Source organism: Hetaerina americana, unplaced genomic scaffold (assembly GCF_022747635.1).
Source record: "Hetaerina americana unplaced genomic scaffold, ioHetAmer1.1.p SCAF_5, whole genome shotgun sequence".
Taxonomy (NCBI): Eukaryota; Metazoa; Arthropoda; class Insecta; order Odonata; family Calopterygidae; genus Hetaerina; species Hetaerina americana.
This window is the reverse complement of record NW_027287095.1, coordinates 64,575,027-64,598,879: the sequence shown is the minus strand read 5'-3', so window position 1 is coordinate 64,598,879 and position 23,853 is coordinate 64,575,027. Positions and strand designations below refer to the sequence as shown.

Sequence of the window (23,853 nt, the reverse complement as noted above, 5' to 3'; positions counted from 1 at the left end):
CCTACCTATCTCACTAGTACAGCCTGAGAGTAGCGTTGGAAGATAATAAATAGTGGTGATATGGAGATATTTTGCACGGTTTTTTTCTTAAAGAGAATGGACTTGCTCAGAAGAATATATTTAACCGAGTTAGTATTGGGACACCATCTAATTGTCTAATCATATTGGGTGGAAAATCTCCATTTTTTAATTTCTTTTTGTTCAGTTTTGTCGCACGAAAGAATTATTATTTGGCTGTTGTGTGGTAATTTACAAAGGATTACACACTCCTGAAAACATTCACATCTACGGCTACAACGAACTTATTAATGCATTCATGACATACCCATTGAAAAACATTATCTTCCAACGTGTTTGCTACGAACCAAGGTTGTTGTTGTCGCATACTATATTTACTCTGACGGAATTAATCCGGTTTTATCGAGCTTTTTACCTCACTGTTTCTGCCTAAGTTTTGATTCCCTTGATAAAAAATATTGATTGTTGTCCGAACTGCTCGAATGAATGCAGACTAGATGTGTAGAGATCTCTGCCATCCTTTTAATACTCTCCGGTGATAAAAACCAGTATCGGGATTCGCTGGAGATAGTGGAATGAGTCACCTAAAATTCCACTCCTGGATGACGATGAATAACATACTTGAGTGGCGGGATTCAATGGAGCCGTCGTGCTTTTGTGAAATGATGGTAACCAGAACAGTTGTAAAATATTTTTTTTCCTTTTTTAATGTATTATGGACCAGATTTTGCGTACCGCAAGCTTTCTCTCCTCCCGAATGAAATCTAGATTGTCCCTCGTTAGCGATCCCACTGACCAGTGAGGTAGTTTTCTTTCCTTTCTTTATTTTTACCCTCACATTTTGTTTCGCTACTTCGTTGCGCATGGCTCCCCGTTTTTATTTTTAATCTAGTCACTCCAGTCTTCCCCGGCTCGTCCCTCCCAACGAGCCAACAGCCCACGATTCCAGTTCGAGCGTAATCTAGTTCCGAGCAGAATTCGAGGAATTTCTTTCGCATGTGGCGTAACTGATTGCTTGTCTGCGACATGACCAACGATGCCTGAGATTTTTTTTTAAAGCTTTTTTCTATTTTTCTTTCCGCATCATTTTCCGTGTTCCATCTCCATCGTTCCAAGCAAGGATCGATGACTTCATTTCGTATTTTTCGGGTAGAATTCGTGGTAGAATTAACTCACCAGCCTTGATGGAATAGTTCTGCGACGCAGTTCTTTTCATTCCTAAGCTATTTGCTTTGGACGGAAAGAATATGGTGAATAAGTTGCTTTGAACCACATTTTAAGGGTAATAAATATAGCATATGGTAAATAATTAAGTAGCAACGTCTGTGCATTCTTTAGTTAGCGGATCTAACCAGTGTTGTTCATCCATTTCAAAGCGAAGTGGCATCACTGGCAGGTGCTTCAGCTGTGAAGCACTTGCATTACAAGACTTGTTCATTATTCATTTATTACCTACCCGGGTCCGTTTCACTTTCTAATTCAGATTCTATCTATACTTTATCAGGTTTTTAGGTGCATCTACACCGGATACGGCCTGTTATGTTGTAGACTTCAATAGTATGTTGTTGTACTAATGCAGTAGTTCACATTTAGTACTATCTAGGTAGCCCTTAGGTTCAGAAGTATGCACTTATTACTAAAGGGTACCCGTACGATGCATTCTTACATTTGCTGGAATCGGTGGAACGCGAGTAAACTTCATCGTACTTTTTGTTTACAATGATATGCCTTAGGGAAGTGGGCTGCCTTGTGGGGATTTTCCTCGTGAGTGGAATTAATTCCAAATGGCTATTCTCATGATGTTCATACATTAATTAGGATTTTCAAACTTGATGCAACGTGAAGTTATAAACGAACGCTTCAGATCAGATTTCTCAAGGCTCTAGAAGGTTTTCGGGATCGTAGTCGCTCGCAATTAAACAATTACTAATTAGTCCAATGTCATGTTTTTCCTGCGTCACCTAATCAGGTATGCAGGTTCTTCTGAAAGAAATTTCACATTACAGGGCGTGATTTGGAATATATTAATTAGAGGTAATATTTGGCTTTAGTCGGTCCACATTTGAAAAGTATTAATTAGGGAATTTCATGAAGTTCAATGTTATGTCTTATGATCTTTTGTTATCTGTAACATTAATGGTAAGCTGTTACGGAAAAAAGCAAGATGGACGGGGTTGTTAGGTAACCTAGGAATACCTTCAGACTCGAAGAGAAGAAGACCCTCTGTGGGATTTTCTGCTGGTGAAACTTTGTCCGACGCCATTTTAACGTTATATCTCTGTGAAATTCCGCACCTAAGCGAAAAGTGAGAAGTGCACGTGAGGAGGATACAAATAAATTTGAACTTCGGGACAGGGTAGGGGTTAATGGGAACAAAAAAACAAAATTTAGGACTTCACCTAGCAATTAAAGGTATGTCCACTTCGTAATGCCTCTGATTGCCCTCAGTCGAAAGTATTCCTTAGATAGAAAAATCTCCTCGCTCCGAAATTGAATCCTCAACCCCCATGTTCTGTCGGTCTTCCTCATTAAAGATGCGCCAGGAATTTAGTCATGTTGTGGCCATCGGTTAATTTATCGACTCTGCTCATATATGAATGCTTGAAGAAGGCACTTCGACATTTGGACCGATGTTTTAAATTCCCGAGCGGAGAACCTCTGACGTCCTGCGGAAGCGGCTTAAATAATTTATCCTACGCTTCCTTCCCCCCCCCCCCTCAGCTCGAGTTGTTTTGGAATTCTGTTTGGAGGGCGGCGAGGATGTAGTCCCTTCAACCGTCTCGTCTCTCTACTCGCTTGCTCTTCTGCGATTCCTCATTCCGTACCAGTGTCTTCCGCCTCCCTCCCTGCCCCCTCTTGCTCCGTTCCCCCTTCGTGCTACCCTTTCTGTCTGCACCCGCTCCCCCTCCCTTTCCCTCACAAGTCCTTCACCTCTCTCATTTCTCCACACGAGTGTCGCCACTCAGCTGCTTAGCTTTGTTCAACCCTGCACCCCATTGCCGTGGGGAAACTTGGCTCTCCATTTCGTCTGTCATGGTGGTCTCCTAAATGCGTCCTTCGCTTGCCTTCCTAACGTTCTGCATGGAGTATGACCTAGATCGATCTCTAACTAGATAATGTATTTTGGTTTCGCATCATTTCAGAAGCTGCTTTTAAAATAAGGTGATGCTTCTGGTCTGCTTTTCAGTGGGAGCTTCGAAAGTAAATATTCCCGAGTGATTGCGTTGTTTAATTTCGGCTACGTGAAGCTATTGGGCTCGTTTAGCTCGCCACGATTTATCTGCGGGTTAACTTCTTGTACGTTTTCTCTGTTACATGTTTCGTAAAAGAGGAAATATTCATATGAAACAGCTGCGTTACTGCTATATTTCTATCATCATTAGATACTCAGTGGTGGTATATTCTTGCGGATTCCTTTATGAACTAGTGTTCCATTTTATTCACCTGTTGTAAATTGTTTGAAGTTATATTATTTAACTTGCTAGCTTTTTTCCTTAAAAATACAATATGCTCATTGTGAGATTCATCCTCATAGAAACGTACGTAGAAACCACTGGTTGCAATCTGTTTAGGGGCTGGCATGCAGTATTAAAACTAAGGGTTGCCTAAATGTTAGTTAAAAATGGAAGTATAAAATTATTCAAGTAATGGATGGAAATAATTCTTGACGTATGCGAGACGGGCTGCTAGTAGCAAGAGCAATAAGAAAAGGGCCAGATAAAATTATTACTACGCCCTAGGCTACTTGGAATTACACTTCTAGATATGCATCACAATATACTAGTTAAGAAGTTATTTTATCTTAAACACAGACTGTCCGTATCGACAGCTTTACATATACTGCAGTATATAAGTTTGTTTTGATATTTTATTTTTGTCATGCTGGGACATTATTACACAGTAAGAGTGAAATGAGAATTGCTACAAACTTGACGACTGCCCAAGCAACTTCTTTTAACAGGTCTTCTTTCTATCATACGCGGTAAATATGGCATCTGTTCTATGCTACCTGAGGTATCGCTTGAAGGTTGTCATGATCCATCTCATCTACCATAATGGGACAATAGACATTTGAAAGTTTTTCAGATATTAGATAATTGATGACGAAAGAGGTTATTGACGCATATTTTATAATGGAAGAGCTATCTTCGGAGTTTAAAACGCTCCGTCGTGGCTGTCCGAAATCGAAATGCAAGCTGCATCCTTCATGACTGACCACACGAAACTGGTCCCGATTGTTGGAAAAGCATGTGTGTACCAGAAGGTTTGTGTCTTGAGCTCGTCACGCAGATTCTCTCCCTCATCCGCTCTTTCCGCCTCCTGTCACAATTCTTCCCCGGCACTTACCTTCTGTCGCGCACATCCATCCACTCCGCCGCTTTGTGCGGGAGGGCGGGTGGCGGTTGGAGGAAAGGGGCGGGTTGGTTGACCTTATTAGACTTCGTCAACCGAGTCATCCCTTGCGCCTTCAATGGGAAGAAAAAGACTAAGGAGCGCAATGCTAACGGGATGTCAGTCGGGGAGTTGCGGATTAGGAGGCTTCTTTCTCGCTCGAAGCCAATCCATTCCTTAATGGCCGTCCTTCCGACCCCCCCCCCCCTTCTGTATGGCGATAGAGAGAGACTTGTGTTTGTTCCTTGCAAAACCGTTCACGGATCACCTTGAGTCTCGTTTGAGTTTTCACTGCTTCTCCAAAGCGGCGGGGGCGGTGAAGTATCGGTCGGGGAGCCGCTCATTCTCCCTCGACACACTCCGTTCCTTCGAAGCGGAGCCCATTCACCCACACCCCCGCCTCTTCGCCTCACCCATTTCCTCACTCTTGCTTCCCGGGATCCGTTTCGAGGTCGCCATTAACGCTTTTAACCATGGGAAATGCATTCTTTCGGCTCGAGGGAAAATAAGAATGACGCTTGGATCTCGTGATTTCTTGGCTTGATGGCGGGAGATTATTTCAATTTATTTCTTCGAGTGTTGTATTTAATTTGTACCGGATGTCGTACGGTGAAAAATTGCGTCATTGCTAGTGATACGATAGAAATCATTGCGATTTTTCATTTTTGGTCTGATAGCGATGTTTTAATTGTTACCGCACAAAACTCGTGATTATGCTTATTCCATTTGTTACTGTTGTAGTGCAATAATATTTTCTTTCTTTTTTCAGATGAAAACGTGCATACGGAGGTCACTCGGTCCTGCTCACCTCACAATCCAGTCAGCAGTGAGTATTCAAAAGAGGTTTTTCATAGTTTGTTGGCCGAAATTGCATTGAGTTCCCTCTTAAAATAAAATAGTCACAATATTTTCTCGCATTTTATATCTCTAACGGGGTGTAGTGACTAAAGCAAGAAATATTTTAGTGGAGTGTATGAGGGAAAAATTTGTGCTATTTGTATGGAATGTAAAATTGTTATTATTAATCACTACGTTGTCACTATCCAGAAGTAGTTATTTTTATGTCTCAAACCACTGGAAATTCACAATGTTTAGAAATTATTTGAACGTATTTGTTTGTAGTGGCATATTCATAGACATTGTGAAATGCTTTATTTTTGCCACTCTGACCTTGTTGTTGTGACTAAAAATGGTCGAAAAAAACAAATTAGAAGGGACATTTTCAAAGAAAAGCATAGTCGTGCGTTGTTTCTTCTGTTTGCACAGGAAGCCATTACCACTTCCTGCGGTCGTTATGGTAACGTGGCTGATGATTTTTTTTATCGATGGGAGTGCCTTGTAGTCCTACCAGTTTTATTTTACAACCCATGATGCCCGATGATGCGGAAGATAAAAATAATGGTGGTATTTGTTAATCGCTTTTATCGCGGAGCGATACGCTCGCTAGGAGCGCTAATTTTTAATCAGGAAAACTTCCCACACTCGCTGAAGCACAGATGGTAATGGGCGGTAATACCTGTAATTCAAGTTTCCCTCTACGAATCCCAGCATTTTACAGTCAAGTCCCCGGGCTGCTATTTCACTCGCCGTAAGCCGCTCCGCTCCGGACAACCTTCGGCCGCTTTCGAAGCCGTTTCCCCCCTTTCCCTTGCCAATCACACGGATCTCCTCTCGCGAAATAGCGGTCATGAGAGGGGGTGGGTGGGAGTCGTCAATTCGGTGAAATGAGTGTGGCCGTCTGGTCGGCTCTCATGAGTCCTCGAGCACGAGAGAAGCGAGACGGCCAAGGACCGTGTGTGTAAACTACCTCTGTCCCGTCCTGCCTTTCTCGACTTGCTATTGCGGGAGTTCCCCGCTCGTTCGAGAATCGCGTTTCTAAAAGGTTCGGATTGAAGTTTCATAGTCATGATAGAGCGAGATCCACAGATACGTGATAATTAATAGAATTTGTTCAATATAGAATCGACGATAAACATCGCGAAATTGAAATGTATTTACTAAATATTGTTCGTTGTTTCCGCGAAGGAACTTCAATAATTTCTTCTTTTACCAGTCGTGGAGTCGTGAAATGCAGTGAAGTCGTCGTTTGATTTCATGTGTAAGGCATTCTAAACCGTAATAGTGGCTGAGAACCTACCCTAACCGTACTGATGTTTTAAGTTCACCGTTTCAGAGAAACGAAACGTGAATCGTGTGCTTAACGAACATGTACGTGTGATGGCTAATGTTTACGAACCTTTATACAGGTGAGAATTTATAATAATAAAGTCACGAAGGCAAGGAATCCGGAAGTACTGTTATTGTAAATGTGTGTGTGTGCTAATGTAATGTTTTTGTCTCTCTTTCGCTGAGACACAGGCGATTTCATCTGCACATGTTGATCACAGCTATTGTTCTTGTCTCGCAGTACGTCCGTCGTTTCAGTCTTTAAAAAAAGCCATGAATAACTGTTAGCGATCCTATTTCGAATTCGTTATTAGAGTCTGACTTAAATCTTTAAAAAATCCATAAGGCGTAAATCATAATGCTTCTATTTGAGAATACTATGGTGGCCTTGATATAAGAGCTCGTTGAGTAATTGAGGGAAAGAAATCAAAGCGGTTAATGAAAATTATTGAATATTTTCGTTGCCAGTCTTGTATTGGTATTATTTGAAAAGTTATCTTGCCAGGCACAACGGTAGTCATCTCTTGGAACCATCTTTTTTTAAAAGGCGATAGGGCTTCACAGACGTGAGTAGTGAAAGGGACTACAGTGATTTGCATCGAATTGAAAATGAGTATATGGGTGACGGCAAGCCCTATCCTTTATTTCCAAAGCCTGAATAATTAATTTGTCATAAATTCTTTCGTGCATACGCCTGGGAATAATAATTTCATTAAGAATGGCTTAGCCGACGTCAAGTATTGTGCTGTGACCAGAACGCATTATTACCTTACGGGCTTGCCCTGAATCAGTTACAAGGAGTGGTTCGCGAGGTTGATTTCCATGCATTAGTTACGGACATAAGCAATTACCTTGTCTATAACTCGCCGCTAAGATGAGTAGCTGAGGGTAAATAAACGTCAGACATCCACACCCTTTCTTTGACATTCGTATTGTAATAGTAGTAGGTAAACTTGCTATCGATGGCGCATGATAGTTGGTCATGTTTATCTTATGCTAATTCCATTCGGTCAACATTCGTGGTCCCTTAAACATCCATATTATAGATTATTAGGAATAAGTGGAGACGTTTTGCCATTCAAACGAGGAAATTACGTGGATTACAAAGAGATTGTTTTGTACTGCAGTATTTCTGTTTTAATCACCACTGATCAGCGTTAAAATTCGTGCCCCATTATGTTGTATTTACGTCTACGGTTTTTCTGAGAAATCTCGCTCTTTCGCGGATCAGCCTGCTTTTTTTGGCATTGAGTCAAAACTCCGCACGAAAGTGTTGCTCTCATGTCAAGACTCGCAGACAGCCGCGAGAAAAACGCTCAAGTTCACTGTGACCGACAAAGGAAGGATGACTGACAAATAATGGTGAAATTTTTAGGCGTTTTGAATTTCTTGAACGTCTCGTTTCGGCCTTCATTTTTTTCACTCGGGAGGGATTTGTTTATCAGATATAGTAAATCGCACCCCCGGCAATGGGGGAACCGAAAGAAAAGTGAGGTAAATCAAGTTATTATTTCGTCCTTAAGCAAGATTAAAGCATTTCACATATTTTTTTATTTCTTTCATTATTATCTCGGTGGAAGGAGCGTGTGTTATCTCTTAATCCGCCCAAGAGTCAAGTATGAGCCCGAGATGCTGCTTTCGCCGACGTGCGAATCCTCGCATTTGTGATACCGGCTGCTTCTGATGTGTTAAAAAAAACACTAAACGCTCAATCCATAATCTCGTCATAAAACTACCGGGACTGATTGCTAGATTGTACATAGTCTATCTAAGTGTGAGGTCATTGTAAGCGATGGACCCTTTTTCTTTCCTGTGTAGATATGTGACTAATGAGAGTTTTCCTGACGTTATCGTTTGCTTGCTCAGACTTTCTTTTCGGACCGCTAGTCGTCATTAGTTTTCAGGTTGCTTGAGATCTGCTGCACTTTGCCCACTGAGGTAATGCTTTGAATGAAGGAAAGTTTTCATGTGACTAATGTATTAATGTATGCTTAAGTATCAACATATTTTCGGATATAAGTTGGTCGAAGCTAGATGATTAAGGCGACCGGCCATGGATGAGGTAAGCGACGTATTCTGTTCGGAAACAAGTGAGTAATGGCAGTGGTTTTGTGGTATCGCTCTGGGAAACCAGCATTTTTTTATATTTATTTACTTCCTCTTGAGGCAAGGGACGGGGTAGGGATTTAATGAAATTTCTGGAACCAGTTTTCATCGTGACTTCCATCCTCTGGAAAAAAATTTGCCTTGAAATGGTCCTCATCAAATAAGGTTGGTGGCTTGAAATCTGGCATCTATCCTGCTACTCGGACCACTCTGAACTACTGGAATTGCGTGGGGTCTGCTAGAGAGATGTAGATTTGCAACTTTTTGTTGCTTCATGTTGAGACTTCTTAGGGCGACGGTCATTTACGGTTCAAGGTATTTTTTAAGTCGTCAAAAGTACGTAATCATGGCGCTTGATGTCGGGATTGGAGTCGTGAGAGATGGCATTTCTTTCCTCAAGTCGTCTCGCAGAGCGTTTGCGAGAGCGAGTTTAAGTCATTAGGCCCTCAATTTTTAACACTTTGTCTCTCTCTCTTTCTCGCGAGTGTTTAATAGCAAGACCGTCCACGACACCCTTGGCGGAAAGGAAAGAAGTTGCATTTTTTTTTGGTCGATGGTTAATAATCGGTCTTTATAATGGCTCTCGTTTGCCCACGCGTTTCCAAACTCTTTTATATAAATCGTTCCCACTCAATTGTAGGACAAGTCGTGAGTTGTTAAGATCAGATTTCTTCTTGATCGGCGCCTCCAAAAATAAAACTCATAATTTTGAAGGTCAGTACAAAGTTGCGATTTTTATCGGGAACGCCTCGGTGACTCAGTTGAACTCAAAGTCTCTTATTTATGGACGTCGCGAGAGAGGGGGTTTGTAAGCGATGCTCCTTGGGCATAAGGTCACAAAATAAATGACTGAATGTCCCTCTTTCTCTTGACATTGCGCGTGTTTGAACTGTTCACTCGAGTGCACTGCTGAAAAGAAAACTACTTCGCCACGCATCTGGAATGGGCGCTTGCGTCAGTTATTGAAACGTTGCCGTTTTTTTCTTCTTTTTCATGCGGTAGAGGTTGAGCAATCCACTTAGGGATGCATATCTCCTCTGCAAGAAGTGCTGTCGTTTTCTGTAGAGAGTATTTCCCGCCAGCTCATCGTCCGTCGATAGTCATTCCGTATCGGTTGTTGGCCGGTTTTTTCTCTTTTTTTATTTTCCTAAAGAAACTCGCTCGTTTGAAGTGTTTGTTCACGTGCCCTATATTTCTACAGATCTATTGCGTTTATTCAATTCCCCCTCAAGTTTAATATTGGGCTGACTCTCCTCAATTTTTGTTTTCTCTGAGGGATTTGATTGCTTTAAAAAGGCTAAGACATCGAAGAATGTTCCAAATGACCCCAGCGGACGATCTCAGTGAGTAACTAGCCCAACCCCAGTGGAGTCGTCTTTTAAATTCCAAATCTGACGCAGTGTTCCGTTGCCACATGATTGGTATTCCACGCCTGGATTTTTGTTGTGATATGTACATGTTGAATTTCCACATAATGCAGCTGAATATTGTAACGAAGTACTCATGGCTATGACAGGATATGCTCGTTTGAACTCGATCAATGCGAAAATGTCTCGCGACACTAAAAACGTAGTAGTTTGGAGGCATTTAAATGTCTCTTAAAATTTCTGAACATCCTCTCCATACTTAAAAGCTTTTGGCAATATTTTTACATTTTAAATTCAATGGAAACTGGTTTTACTATACAAAATAATTTTAGAAATAATACGTAAGAGCTTGATCTTTCATATTTTTGAGCAAAAGAGGCAGAAGTACTTTCCTGAATCCTAAAAGAAAGTGAATAAGGTTTTTTTAGTTCTTCTTGCAATTATCAACGACTTATGCAAACCGTGTCTTTAGATTTTATGCTGCCTACCCAGTATTGGGGAAGTAGTTAAGTTCAGCTGGTATTGAATTATTTCCTCAAAGTTTTGACACATACCCGGACTAGTGTTGAGGGTTATAATTAGAGTATAATCTTAACCAAGTCACGAGAACCAAATTTTATACTGAAGGTAATGGTGAAAACAGCATTTCACACTAAAGAAGGGGGAATGAATGAATTATGACACTCAGAAAAAGTTGGGCACTTCAGGGTCATTCTTTCTTTCTGTCTTCCATGGTGTCGACATATTAAAATGATATATAGGTTTGCTTTAAAGAAACTTGGCTTCATTATCATAAACAAGCAATGGGAAGGTGTTTAAGATTGTTTGGACTACATTTAGACATATGGCGTGTATTTGGATTTGAAGAAAGAGTTAACTGCGGCAATAAATAAAAAGATATCCGTTTATAAAAAAATGTATCGAGAAGAAAGTAATCGGGACGGGGTTAATGAGAAACCAGGATGGAAGCTCCTCCAGCCATGAAGAAAGCCAGCCAGACCATTCCGAGAGAAAGTTAATAGCATGCTCGAGTTTACTTCTGACCCCAAGACTATTATTAGGTCCCATACTGCATCGGTATATTTAACCATCAGGTTAAAATGGAAACCATAGAATTCCCCAAGAATAGAATTAAATTCAGAGTTTACCTCCTTTCGCGTTTACAACAAAAATAAGGTTAATCGCCTCAACACATTTTATTGAAAGCATCAATTGTCTACTAAGATTTCTTTTATTAATGCTTAACATAACCAAAGACTGAGTCCCCCTCCACGAAGTCTTGTAGCGACCAGCAAGGCATGCGTAGATGTAGATATTATTCTGTTATCAAGTAGCACATGTTACATTAGCAGTCAAGCTACCGTGTGACTCATTAGCGGATGTTGTTTATGATTTATGTTATCTTATACCTCTTTAAAATGTCTTTTTTGGTACGAGTATTTCTCGAGCCATTAGAGGAAATCCCATATTTAATTGTATACTTTTGGAAAGTTGTTATTTATTAGCATTGGCCTCAGTTTTTTTTATCAGCATTTGTCGCACGCCATTCAATTAATCACGAGATAGAAGTATCCATCCTGCAATAATGTAGCGTTCTGTAGTCATTGGCCTCGGGCTGGCGCGGTGCGAGCTCCATACATACCGCGGAGTGAAGTTGACTGACGATCTCTCATCGTCTCCCATTGGGCAATGAAGACGTCAAGGATATTGGAACCTCAGGCTCGAACGTCCTTTAGGAACAGTTCCCGAAATTATGTTTTCAAGACGAGATGGGGAGTGTGTTAACTCGAGGTAGGAAGAGCCAAATTGTACTTGGCACGTACATGGTTGCGCCAGCTATATAGAGCGGCCAGGTTTCGTTAACGTTTCAAGTTTAATGTAATCGATATGTCAGTTCAGCTTAAGGACTCTCACCAAGCATTACCGAAATTTTCGAGATAATCCAACCGGTGAGAATTTTGATAAAAGCGTGGTGATTCACTTGAGAAAAGTTGGGCGCGTATGATGATCATCGCCTGGGATGAGGATCCGCGTCTGGTCGTCTCACCCCATCAGCCTCATTTGGATCTTCCACAAGCAGAGACAGTCTAATGGGTAAGCTCTGCGCCTATCCTCCGGAACACGGTTATTGATAACTTTGGTCGTGCGTGAGGTTTCACCTTCGCAAAAAGTCGAATGATAATAAATTTGGAGTCTACAGACGCCTGGAAAAAAATGGGAATTTTTTCACAACCCATGAACGTTTATCTATACCTGTATATCCAGGACTACGGCCTTGGGCCGAAAAAATAAACCCCTGTTGCTTGGACAAGCGTCCCGTTCCTAATAGAACTGTTCATTGTAAATGCCTCCATTGGTCTCCACGGAAATTTCGCACCCGTGTGTCAGATTCAACAACTTTCAAGTTTTTCGCAGCGTCCCCATGCCTCCTTCCACGTTTTCTCACATAATATGGATGGCAGCTGAAACCCTCAGGAGATAGATACAAGCGGGACCATACCAGAGGAAAGATGGAGAAGGGTAAATGCGGTGGCCGCTTAATCTTTCATACATTTAAAGAGTTATTTTGTGCCTCCGTGATTTTGTCATTCTGAATCCTTAGCAGCGGTCATTGGCTTGGGAGAACCCTGATTAGTTCAGAACCCCCACCCCAACCTGATTAAGTCAGGGATGTACCTAGGTGTGAAGCGTAAAAGAAACGTTTATTGGCTTCGTTTACTTTTGGGAAATAAATTATTTAGGGATGCAGATGCGCTGGATGCGCATCATTCATTTATGGCAATCCGTTGTATGGGGAGATAAGCCTTTTTTTTATGGAGCGTCTAGCGGATCGATAATATATTGCATAGCCGAATGACTTAAAGGAAGGCGGGACTTGGAGTCTTCTGCCGCATGTCGACTTGGAATATTGTTTCCGAGATATTGCGAATATTTCGAAACAGATTGTGCCTGAGACAATTTTTCTGGAATTATTCCTTGCCGTTTATTAAAAACACTTTATGTGAAATGGAGAAGTTTTTTATTCTCTCATAACTGTATACAAATATCTTCGAAACGAGGGAATTTATTTCTAAGTTCGTGATCATCACACTGAAATATTTCCTTCGGTGAGTCGAGAGACTAGTCGAAGGTGGTGTGGATTGGACTTTCTCTTCCCTATCGCTGGCTGCATGGCTCGCTTCGAGTGAATAGTCAGTGAGATGAGTGTCAGAGCGCGCAAAAAATCATCGTTTCTCTCGATGAGTTTCGAGAATTTCAACTTCATCATAAAGAAATATTCTTCATTCCTTCTTTCGATTCGATGAGGCCGCAGACTAATCCTGGCAAGTGGTATGAGGTAGAGGAAGGCTGCTTGTAGATTAGTTTGAATTTTCAGTAAGGATTCATATTTGGAGGAGTTTTTTATAATCTTCACACGGTATAAGTAATAAGACGAGAGTATATTGTTCAAATGACCCCCTCTGCTAGGTGTTCACAAGGGAAAGTCTAATGAGACATCCATTTGTCCATTATTTTAGATGCAATAGTTTTCAACTGCAGATTAAGTTCTACCTGAAGTGTTTTTAGTACTTCTCCAAATGTGATTAATTTGACATTTTCGCATCCGATAGAATTCAACACAGCCTTTTCATCTTAACATGATCTTTTCTGTCACGCTTTATTCTTAATAAGCATCATTATGGCATATAATTAATGTTCCAAATTTATGGCTTTTAGAAATATTTGTAATTTTATCTGGCACATTTTAGAAAGTTTATATTTTATCGTATTCAAGCTAGCATAACGACATCAAAAACCAGTGACTTCAGCTGTATTTTTTAGACCAAAGAAATGTAGTAATGAACTCTCGAACCATATGCAACACAGGTTAATGTATTCTTATGTAATTTACGCAATTACTTATGTGGCTTGTTCCTGTATAACATTCGTGCGAAGAAAGTTATTTTAGCATACCTTTTCTTAGCTTTTAAACGGGTACTGTTTTCGGTCGCAAGAGTAATGTTGTCAGTGACTTCCTTCATCGTTCTGAAATGATAGATTCGTGGGAAGGCAACTCAATTTTGATCAATTGCTTTTTATAATCCCTGAAAAAAATAAGGAAAACATTTTTTTAATTTAATTTTGAAGTCCCATGTCGAAATTAATCAATTCGGAGTAAAATTGGAATGTTTTTCGAAACGCGGGGTTTTGGCTATTCTTAGAATTTGAGGATATTCGTTGTTTATTCGTTTTGCACTTCTTCATTAATTGACCAGGGTGGACGGAAAAGATTTATCTTAAAGAGGTTAACGTCCCAGTGCGACTGCCGTCATGGTAGTTCTATTATATAATTATCTACCCCGTAGCTTTTCAACTTGGGAGTAACTTCCTATGAGAAACTTTGTCGAATACATTTTTTAAAATCTAGAAATATACCATCGACTTTATTTTCGCCCTAGACCAAATATATTTAAAGCCAAAAAGTGTCAGTTGGGTCTTGGACGGAAGTGTTGTCATCGAGTATCAAGAAGGATGAGGTTTTGTGAATGGAAAATAGAATGTATGGTATTTTGCGTCCTTGTTATATTTTTCTAGACTCCTAGTTAACTTGGTGAGAGTCGTACATTATGGGGCATTTGTCGGCTCACAGTGGAGATAAATATGTATATCGAAATCGGTTATCTTAAGCTTAATAGGTATGCCTGGATTTTTCGTACTTCGATGGTCCAACTTCATCGCTATTTGTTAACTTTATGTGCGGTATAGACTAAAAGGATGGCTTATGGCGTAGTGTTGCGTCTGCATTCAATTCGTCCCAACTTCAATGCCAGTCACCACCCGTTGATGTATCGTCTCACTGTTTCCTCCTTCGGATTCTCCGGGGTGGACACTTAACTAGCTCTGTAAAGGCGAAGGAAGTAATACGTGATAATACACTCCAGTTACTTGTTCTCTTTTATCAGCGTAGTGGTATCGCTCGAGGAATTTGGTGTGTAACACCTGCCCTCCCGCTTTTCCCTTCCCCCGCTTACACTGCTGAATCTTATCTCCCCGTATCGCTCCTTTAACTTTGTTGTTGTCTTTCCTTTGCGTCGCTGTGCCCTGTTTGAAATTCTTGTCCCCTTAGCTTAGCCCAACAAAAATTGATGTCAGCAATATCATTCCTCTTGCAGTGTATGACAGAAGACCGCGTTGTGCATGACCTCAGTGGCATGGCATTATGATAAGGCGGCGTACAATTTCATGGCATTCGCATTCACTTCGGAGAATTACAACCTGGATATATTAATATGCATTTGCGGCGATACTACTACGAACATCATGCATTTGCTTAATGGATCATCGTGGAAAACTTCAGAACCATTAGCGCATTCAAAGGATTGAACATTTATTTTAGTATTTATGTATTTATTATTATAAAATTTTATTTAGAGGGTTTCACTGAATAGTGGTTTTCGGAACGAGTACGAAACAAACGTCGGTTTTCCCTTTTTTCTAACATTTTTTACTTTTATTTGTTACCTTTCAGTGTTTCTACAGTAGGTCGTTTACCCTTCCGTATATCAAGTTTACGACTACAACGATGAACTTTTTTATTTCCAACACACACACACAATTGTACGCACACATTTATTTTCGCTTTCTTGTTAGTTTCTCTTTGAAGTTTTCTTTAGATTCTCATAATTAACTTTTATCTTTTGTTGAAGCGGAATTAGTGTTTTTATATTTCGTGTAACACTATTAATTTTAATTATTTTTGCAATACTGTTATCTGCAGATTAAATGCTTGTCCCCCCTACGGTGAAATACCAGACCGCCTCGTCATCAGGTGTTGTTGTCCACTTGTCATATCTCTTTGCGGGACTTAATCGGGAAAGTTGAATGTTATCCTTCAATAGCGGAAGATAGTCATTTATATTTCGTGGCAAATCTTTGATATTAAAATCAGTTGTAGGGGTCAGATAGATTTCGAAATGAATTTTACTAGAGGAACTCATCAGATACAGAAGAATATTTCAGGTCCAAGTCGTAAGAAAACTCTCCATCGGTACCCTTTCCCGAAGTCCTAAACTGAAGAATTATCCTATTTTGGTTATCATAATCCATTTAACTAATATATGCGGAACCTAAAAGCAGTAAAAAATGCTATTAAACTGCGGTTGAAGGTTAATTTTTTTTAAATAATAGCAAGGACGATCTTAAGATAGTAGTTTAGTTTTGCTTTTATTTTTGAATATTTGCGAATTTTATATCTGCGTTTGCAATGCAATGGGCAAATCTTTAATAAACCATGAGGGAAAGAGACCGCGCCACGAATATGATTTCACTGCGAAATATCGTTACTGCTTTTCTGTGAGTTACACCGTGATGAGTTGATGGGCGTAGAGTTGAGTAGCGTTCTCGGCCAAAGGGTCGCACTCACAAATAGATTGACCTTCTTGTTCAAAGGGTTGGGTTTATCATCATGACCTTAAAATAATCAAGGGCTTCTCCTTATTCACCCATGCTTTACATTTAGAAACGGAATTGCAGGTCCCAAAGCTGGTTGCCGGATCTTAATGTTGATCCTAGCTGAAAATGGACTGTGGACTTTTTGCCGAGGTAATTTCCGGGGATGCTTCGACATCCAGAGAGAGAGTCAGTAGCTGCCGTTTTAACTGATTATTATCTGATAGCCCCTGGCCGCCAAATTAATGAGGTGCAGTTGTGGGAACCTGCGCTTCCATTCAGATTTCCCCGAAAAGTATTTCGTAATCGTGTTCGGTGCTTCGAAGTGGAATTTCAGAATGCCACACGTGAGCTGAATGCGTCGACTTTGAGAGGAGGGCGTGGGGCTCAGAATCCGCTCGACCCTGCGTGTTGATGAGCTGGAGGGAAGGAAGATGGCGCAGCTTCTTCGACCGCAGCCGTCTGTCTCGTCTTCTCGAGAGCTCTCTGTGGCATCATCTGCCTCACTGGCTCGACCGTTAAATACCGTTACTCGAGACGAAAAGAGAAGGCGCGCTCTTCTCCCTCCCTCTCGCCCGGCGTAGATGCAAAAGGCGGGGGAGTGAGCGGGCTTGTCGGAAGGCTCCTTGTGGGGAGCCGGCGGTGCCCGAGCGATGTTGCGACGCGTCGATGATGATAACCCGGCGACATCGACTCCCTTTCGGCTTAGGGCAATAATGCGGAACGACGAATCCGGCACGTCTTTGGTTTGAGATGAGCCGGTATTGATGCCGGAAACGAAGTAATGTGTATGACCTTCAGCTAGCCTTAAGAATCCATTCGTCTGGGTTTTATTTGGATGGGCTAAGGCGTCGCATTTATTCGGATAGGCACCAAAGGGTAAATTAAATTTCGCATCCCGATTTTTGAGCATCGAAAATGTAAAAAAGGTCATCGGAACATCTTTTCCATATTCGAATTACTCTACCGACACTTGGAAATTAGAATTAAACTTGAAAAAGTGCGTAGTGATGAATTTTTGGAAAAAGAGCAATTCCCTCCTGAACGTCTTCTGCATCGGGAACACCGAAATGGAATATGTAGACTCGATTAAATACCTTGGCGTTACCCTCACTCACGACCTCTCCTGGGTGAAATAAATACGGGGAATATTTGGACCAGATAACAAAAAATTAGGATTTATCAGAAGAGTACTGGGTAAATGTAATGGAAATATCAAAGAGAAATGTTAGTTTTCGCTGGTTAGGCTTCATTTAGAATCTGCTGCGAGTATATGGGATCCTCTTAAAGTTGGATTAATTGCCGATTTGGATCGCGTGCAGCATAGAGGATATAGGTTTTTAAAACGTTGTTGTGATGAACTAAGAAGCGTATCAAAATTATTGTGGCAGCTAGGCTGGAAATCACTCACGGGGCGAAGGTTAAATTACAGATTGAAGCTCTTGCATGAATTAGAAAGTCTCTCTAGCCAGTGATGTTGAAAATGTATTATTACCCCTATCGTACTACGGTAGGAAAGATCGTGTCAATAAAATTTGAGAGATCAAGTGTAGAACTGATAGATATAAGATTTTATTTTTTCCACGAGCAATAAGAGATCAGAATAACATTGTCCGACCGCGGTATGGCCATATTCAGGTCAACGTTTGCCTGGTATGTACTCACTCCCTGCCATATACCCTAGTGGTGGCTTTCAGGCTACTAAAATACCAAAGATTTCCCTGCCATTCTCCAACGGTTATAATTTCGGTTGCATCGGTGACAATTTTAAAACATCTTGTTACCCAGTTAAATTTTAGCATGAATGACTAAGTGGAAATGAAAATAACATTTTCAGAATATTCTTTCGGGGTATACCTGTGGACCTGTGCGTTACTTTAAAAGGTACTTATGTTTATCGCTAGTTTTACTTCGAAGACCACTGCCGAAATTTCGATGTTGGCACAATACGTTATAGATATTGTCACTTTTCGAAGAGTGCTTGCTCTCGGACCTTATCTTCGAATGGGACAATCAGTCACTATTTGCCTCCCACACGCTCCCAGATTGCTACAGTAAACTTTGACGCGGGGTTCGGCCAACGTACCCGCTCCTATGTCGCCGGGATCGGTGAAGTTCTTGTCTGCTGACCCCTCGAACTCCGGGGCACAGTGGCCGTTGAGATACGGAGGTCGACGAAGCAAGGCTATCTATCTATCATCATGTGCTTTCTGTCGTTAGAACAAAGTGATGATGCGCTGGCTCATTGTCGATGGTGGATTCTGTACGCTGCCATTGACACGTTTTTAGGGAGACTTTCGGAATCAAGGCGATCGAAATAGACGTTCATCCAGTAAGATTTTTTCTCAAATTTTTCGATGTAGTAGCTGTAGTTTTGTGCCAACGGACAGCTCAGGTCATATGCGTCGTTAGGAATGGACAGTAAAGGATGAAGGGTGGAGAGAAACCTTGCGTCGGCATTAGCCTACTCTTAACGAAAGGCGCCAAGGAGTCCGCGGATTAACGTCCCATCCGACGGACGGCGTACTCACTCCAAGTGCCCTCCACAAAGCACCGCAAGCAGTGATCGGGTTACCATTGAAAAATATCTGCAGCCTCCGGGCCCTCTGAGTGGGAAGCCAGTACGTTAGCAACCGCACCGATCCTCAAGTGTTTCGATGCGAAGGTTTGAATTCGTAGCAGCGGACTTCAAGATACAAACCGTGTGGCAAGTTGTCCCGCCGAAACGGGTTAATTCGAAGGTCGACCAACACGCTCGATGCACTGGACGAAGATCGAGGTTCGGATATTCCCCTTTTGCATTAATTAATGACGAGTATATTTATTTGAACGCATTTTTTTCTGAGACGAGTTCACGGTACGTTGAGATCAGACTTCGGAACGTGCTAAAAATCCCGAATTCTATTCCGCCGTCGCTTTTTGACATTTGGATGTTGTCTATGCGTCAAAACGGTGCCCTTCAAGTCATTCCTTGTGTGTCTGGCAGTAGGTGATCCCACACCAGGCGTGCCACATTACAGTTCCTTAATTATTAAGTTACCAATAAATAGGTCAAATCAAACAATAGAAATAATTTTAACGACATCTATATACATTACGGTACATAGGTGTAAAATACTTCCGTGCGCATTCAAGGCGAGGTGCTAATAACGAAAAAAACGATAAAACTACAGTTAGGTACAGCAATAACAACGCACAAGGCTAATTAGAATAATTTATTTTCCTTCCTAGGAATGCCGGTCCACGCCGTTGAATTGGCCTGTCAATGTCAAATGTTGATGATGTTGGAAGAGTCCATGTACGGTTTTTATCCGTTCCATGGAAATGCTCGCTGAACGGAATGGGGATTTTTGAGTGATTGATGGGTTAGGAGAGAAAGGAAGTTGCTTGTAGCAGCTAGGTTGACCCCGGTCTGTCTCTCCTGAGAAAGTAATAAGAGCCTCGAGCGCTTTCGTTGGTCTGGTCGCGAAACGCCCTCGTTGAAATCACGTTGGCGAGAGAATAATGCTCACTCTCTCGTGTTTGCGTGATGGAAGGGGGACGAGAAATTGAGAATCGCGGCTTATTAAAATTTGATTAAACCTTCTTTCTGGTCCGAGGGCTCGAGGGAAAAGCGAAGGCCACGAAACCGTCGGAATTGTTGCTGCTTAGGCATGCAAGAATTTTTTTCTCGTGGTGTGGGCCTCGCATAAACGTGGAATCTGAATGGTTAGAGCGAAAGCGTGAACTTGGCAGACATTTTTTATAATAATTGAATTGAATAGCATGTGCAAATTTCGTTTTGCCACATTTTTGCAGTTATTTTTGGAATGAAAAGTTATTTCCATGGTCATATCCTAAGTTTGTAGTTCTCTTCTTGTATGGATGGCATCTGGCATGAAGTTTAAAATGTCACTTCGACTAAATAATTAACTCTTATTTATTCAGTATTAGACTATTTAACGCACGATTGCTGTAATACTTCCTCAATGTGAAATTTTTGTCAAAATAATGCGGGGTTATTTTTGTATGTTGAGTTATCCTCTCTCTCTCCCTGTCTCTCTTTCCCATTCTACTGAATTAAACATCGTCCAAAGAAAATTGAAGTAAAAATGTTGTTTGTAACGTATTTCGTTTCTTATCGACCAAATGTTGACCTTTGAAGATAAACTATTTTCTTGAGCTCTGAAGGTAATATTTTTAGCATATCTCACGAATTTTATGGCGGTGGTTTATTGCTTATTAAATATAACGGAGGGAGTTTTCTTAACCTCCTTGACATATTTTCGAGGTCATACACTCGCCTATGGAAAAAGTTCATAACATCGTACAATTTTCGCAGTTCAGGCTTATGAAAGCAATTCCACGCTGTTCCATCCTGCTCTGATCTTGCCACATCGCCATTGTAAATATAAAACAAATACTTGGAACGCCATTTGTTACTTGCCGCATTCTTACGAATCTTCAATCGGTCCTAACTAACCCACCGAATGCAATTAATTCCTTTCTAACTGTCTTACTGAAGTTATAACGATTGTATGCATTGCAAAGGTATTTGTGAAGGATTGTGTGAATGGATTTGCATTAATGCCTTCCAATGCGCACTCGTTCTATTTTACGCGGTGCTCTTTAGCACGTGGACATTGCTGCCAAAACTGGTTCATCGTAATTTATAAATAGTTAAAAACTTGTCAGTGGTTCTAAATGTGTAAATATGCTGTTCATTTTAGGGTGTTACCTAATTCGGGTGATAATAATGTATTTCCACTCACCAACCTCGTGTTGATTATTATTCCCAATTATTGTCAATTCAGAAAAATTGACTTTAGATTTTCGGAGGTCATTATTTCACTTGTTTTAGTGTAGTCTTTATTGTCCCTGTGTAGAATTTGGATAGTGCAGATTTCACTCTTTTTGGGTCGTCCTCGTTCAAGATTGCCGTTATCGGGCAGCCTTTCCTCGAGCAGTGACATGGCTGGGCTAATCCAGACTTTTGATCTTGACCCCAAAACTCAAGCTTAAACCGCAGACACGGTTTCCATAACTTACCAATCCCTCCCTTACCTTTCACTCGTTCTCATGTGTGTGGAAACGTTAATGGCTACTTTTATCAATGATATTTGAAGGGACTCATTTGATTACGGGATAGAATAAGGACGGGGTATTATTCAGTTAAGCGTTTTCGTTTGCGTGTGGGGATCTCGTCCGTCCTCGCATTTCAAGGCAAAGTCCTATTGAGCGAGAGAAACATCGTTGATCTTCAAAGCCAGACTTAATTTTGATAGAGACCTTGTTGCGTGATGTGGGCCAATTACCTCGCGAGGCGTCACCTCAACCCCCGCCGGCTGTAGTAACCTCTCCCTGTCAACTGCCTGACCTATCGAAATGCCGTTGCTCTCCTTTAAGGGTCCTCCCACTCTCTTGCCTCTCGCCTTCTTAGAGGCTATAAATCAATCGTGATTGTTGGCTCCGACTTAACTATTTGGCAAACAAATGTGCGCTTTTGTCCCATTCAAAATATGATTTACTGTTCGTGTATGGATTTACTGACCCAGTGGTAACTTCGTGTCCGTTGAATAATGTTTCCTTGTTGACGCGAGCGACCTTTTCTTATCTGCGTGAGTCATGCGGGGTATTAGAAAAAAATATTCATTAGAACGCCTGTTCTCTGTTTCGTCTGTAATTCAGTGGTTTACTACGTTCCTTGCTTTATTCATTCATACATAAATGGCGTGTTAATGTGATTTTTCTCCATTGAAATGAACTTATTTTGCATGCTAATGAATATGCTTAATTTTGGTCCTATTCATAGCTCATTGAAGGCGCTTTATTTTCTCTACATGTTCGATTTTTTTCATTTTGTTTATCCCTGAATTAAGTGCAAACATGTGCATAGCGAATTTTCCCCCGCGCGTTACTTAATCGTGTGATTCTAATCAATTTCATCATATCAGAAACCGAAGAAAAGGATAAATAATACCATTGAATTCTCTTCACGTTACCGTTGGACTTGAAATGTGAGCATAGCCATAAAATCGTTGAAAATTCGACGGCAGGTCTTAAAAATATTTTTGCAAAACTTTTCTCTAATCTTGATATCACAATTGCTGTCGGACCAACCCACTTGAAATCAGTAGATCCAAAGATATTTGATGCGAGCGATTTGAAAAAAACAATCAACCTTGATCCAATTAATGGATGTTTAAAGAAACGATAGTCGATGAATACTCGAAGAAATAGGCTCGCCTTTTTTTGCCCAGGCGTTGATGATGCTTACTTGCTAAATAGAGTAAAAATTCAGTGCTCGACAGCAATCTATGAGAAACCATGTAAATGTGATTTGCCTTATATTCGTTGGAAATATTGGCGCATTAGAAAATCAGTATGATTGGTTCGGGTTGAAAATCAATGAAAACAATACAAAAATATTGAGGCTTTTTTGTAAGAGGACGGCTAATGTAAGCGTTAAGATGGGAGGGCAAAATCTAGAGCAGCTGGAACAGTTCACCTATCTTGGAAGCGTTTTGGACCAAGACGTTTGTCAAATTAGTGTGGACGTTAGAAGAAGAATTGCGTCAGGCGAATAAGCTTTTGCAAGGAGAAGGGAGTTGATGACAGGGACGTAGACTAAAGATGTTAAGAAGAGACTCATTAAAACTTTGATATGAAGCGTCATTTTGTACGTTGCTGAACTTGGTCGTTGAAGCAAGATGATAGGCGTAGATTTGGAGGCTTTTGAGACGTAGTTCTAGAGAAGGATGGAAAAGGTGAAATGGACGGATAGAAAAAAAACGAGGGAGTGCTGGGAATGATGGGAGATGAGAAGGGAATTTTGGCAGAAATCCGAAGGAGTCGGGAAAAGTGGATGAAGGTATTTTTTATTGTTGATGGAATGTTGCAGACTGTGAAAACGTTAGGTAGGAAGTGGGAGGCAAAGCATTTTAGACGGAAAGAAGGGAGGTAGAATGGAGAGAAATTGAAAGGTTGATGAAGGGTGTGTAGGTTGTTTGGTTACATCTTGTTACGCAAGACTTAGGGATGTAGAGGCGTTCAGTGTGTGCCCATCCAAAGCCTTCCTTAATCGCTGGACTACCTAGTCGTAATAGACCTCCAATTTTGGTAAAATTGGAATAAGTTTACTCAGATAGGTTTCCGAATTATCGTGCCATCAAAATACCATTGTGGTCTGACCAGCAGGTTGAAACCAATCATCGGTCATCGAAAACCAGTCGCTTAATTCTATATTATGAAGTGAAAAAACTTACTGATGAGAATGACAATAGAAGCTAATAGCTGAAAGAGACAATATCAATCATAATTTTCGAAGTATTTGGAAAGCAACATTTTTGGGTCATTATGCTTGTCATAATTTGTGTGCTCTTGTCAGTTGATTAAT

At 40.9% G+C, this 23,853-nt stretch overlaps 1 protein-coding gene across 1 annotated transcript in view; it reads left to right on the top strand.

Annotated features, from left to right (window-relative positions):
- Positions 1–23,853, top strand: part of Kdm3 (Lysine demethylase 3) — a 515,476-nt gene that overhangs the window by 441,460 nt on the left and 50,163 nt on the right. The window contains exon 8 of the mRNA XM_071592514.1: positions 5,180–5,236. Within this exon, the coding sequence (XP_071448615.1) occupies positions 5,180–5,236 (57 nt within the window). The remainder of the gene's footprint in view (positions 1–5,179; positions 5,237–23,853) is intronic.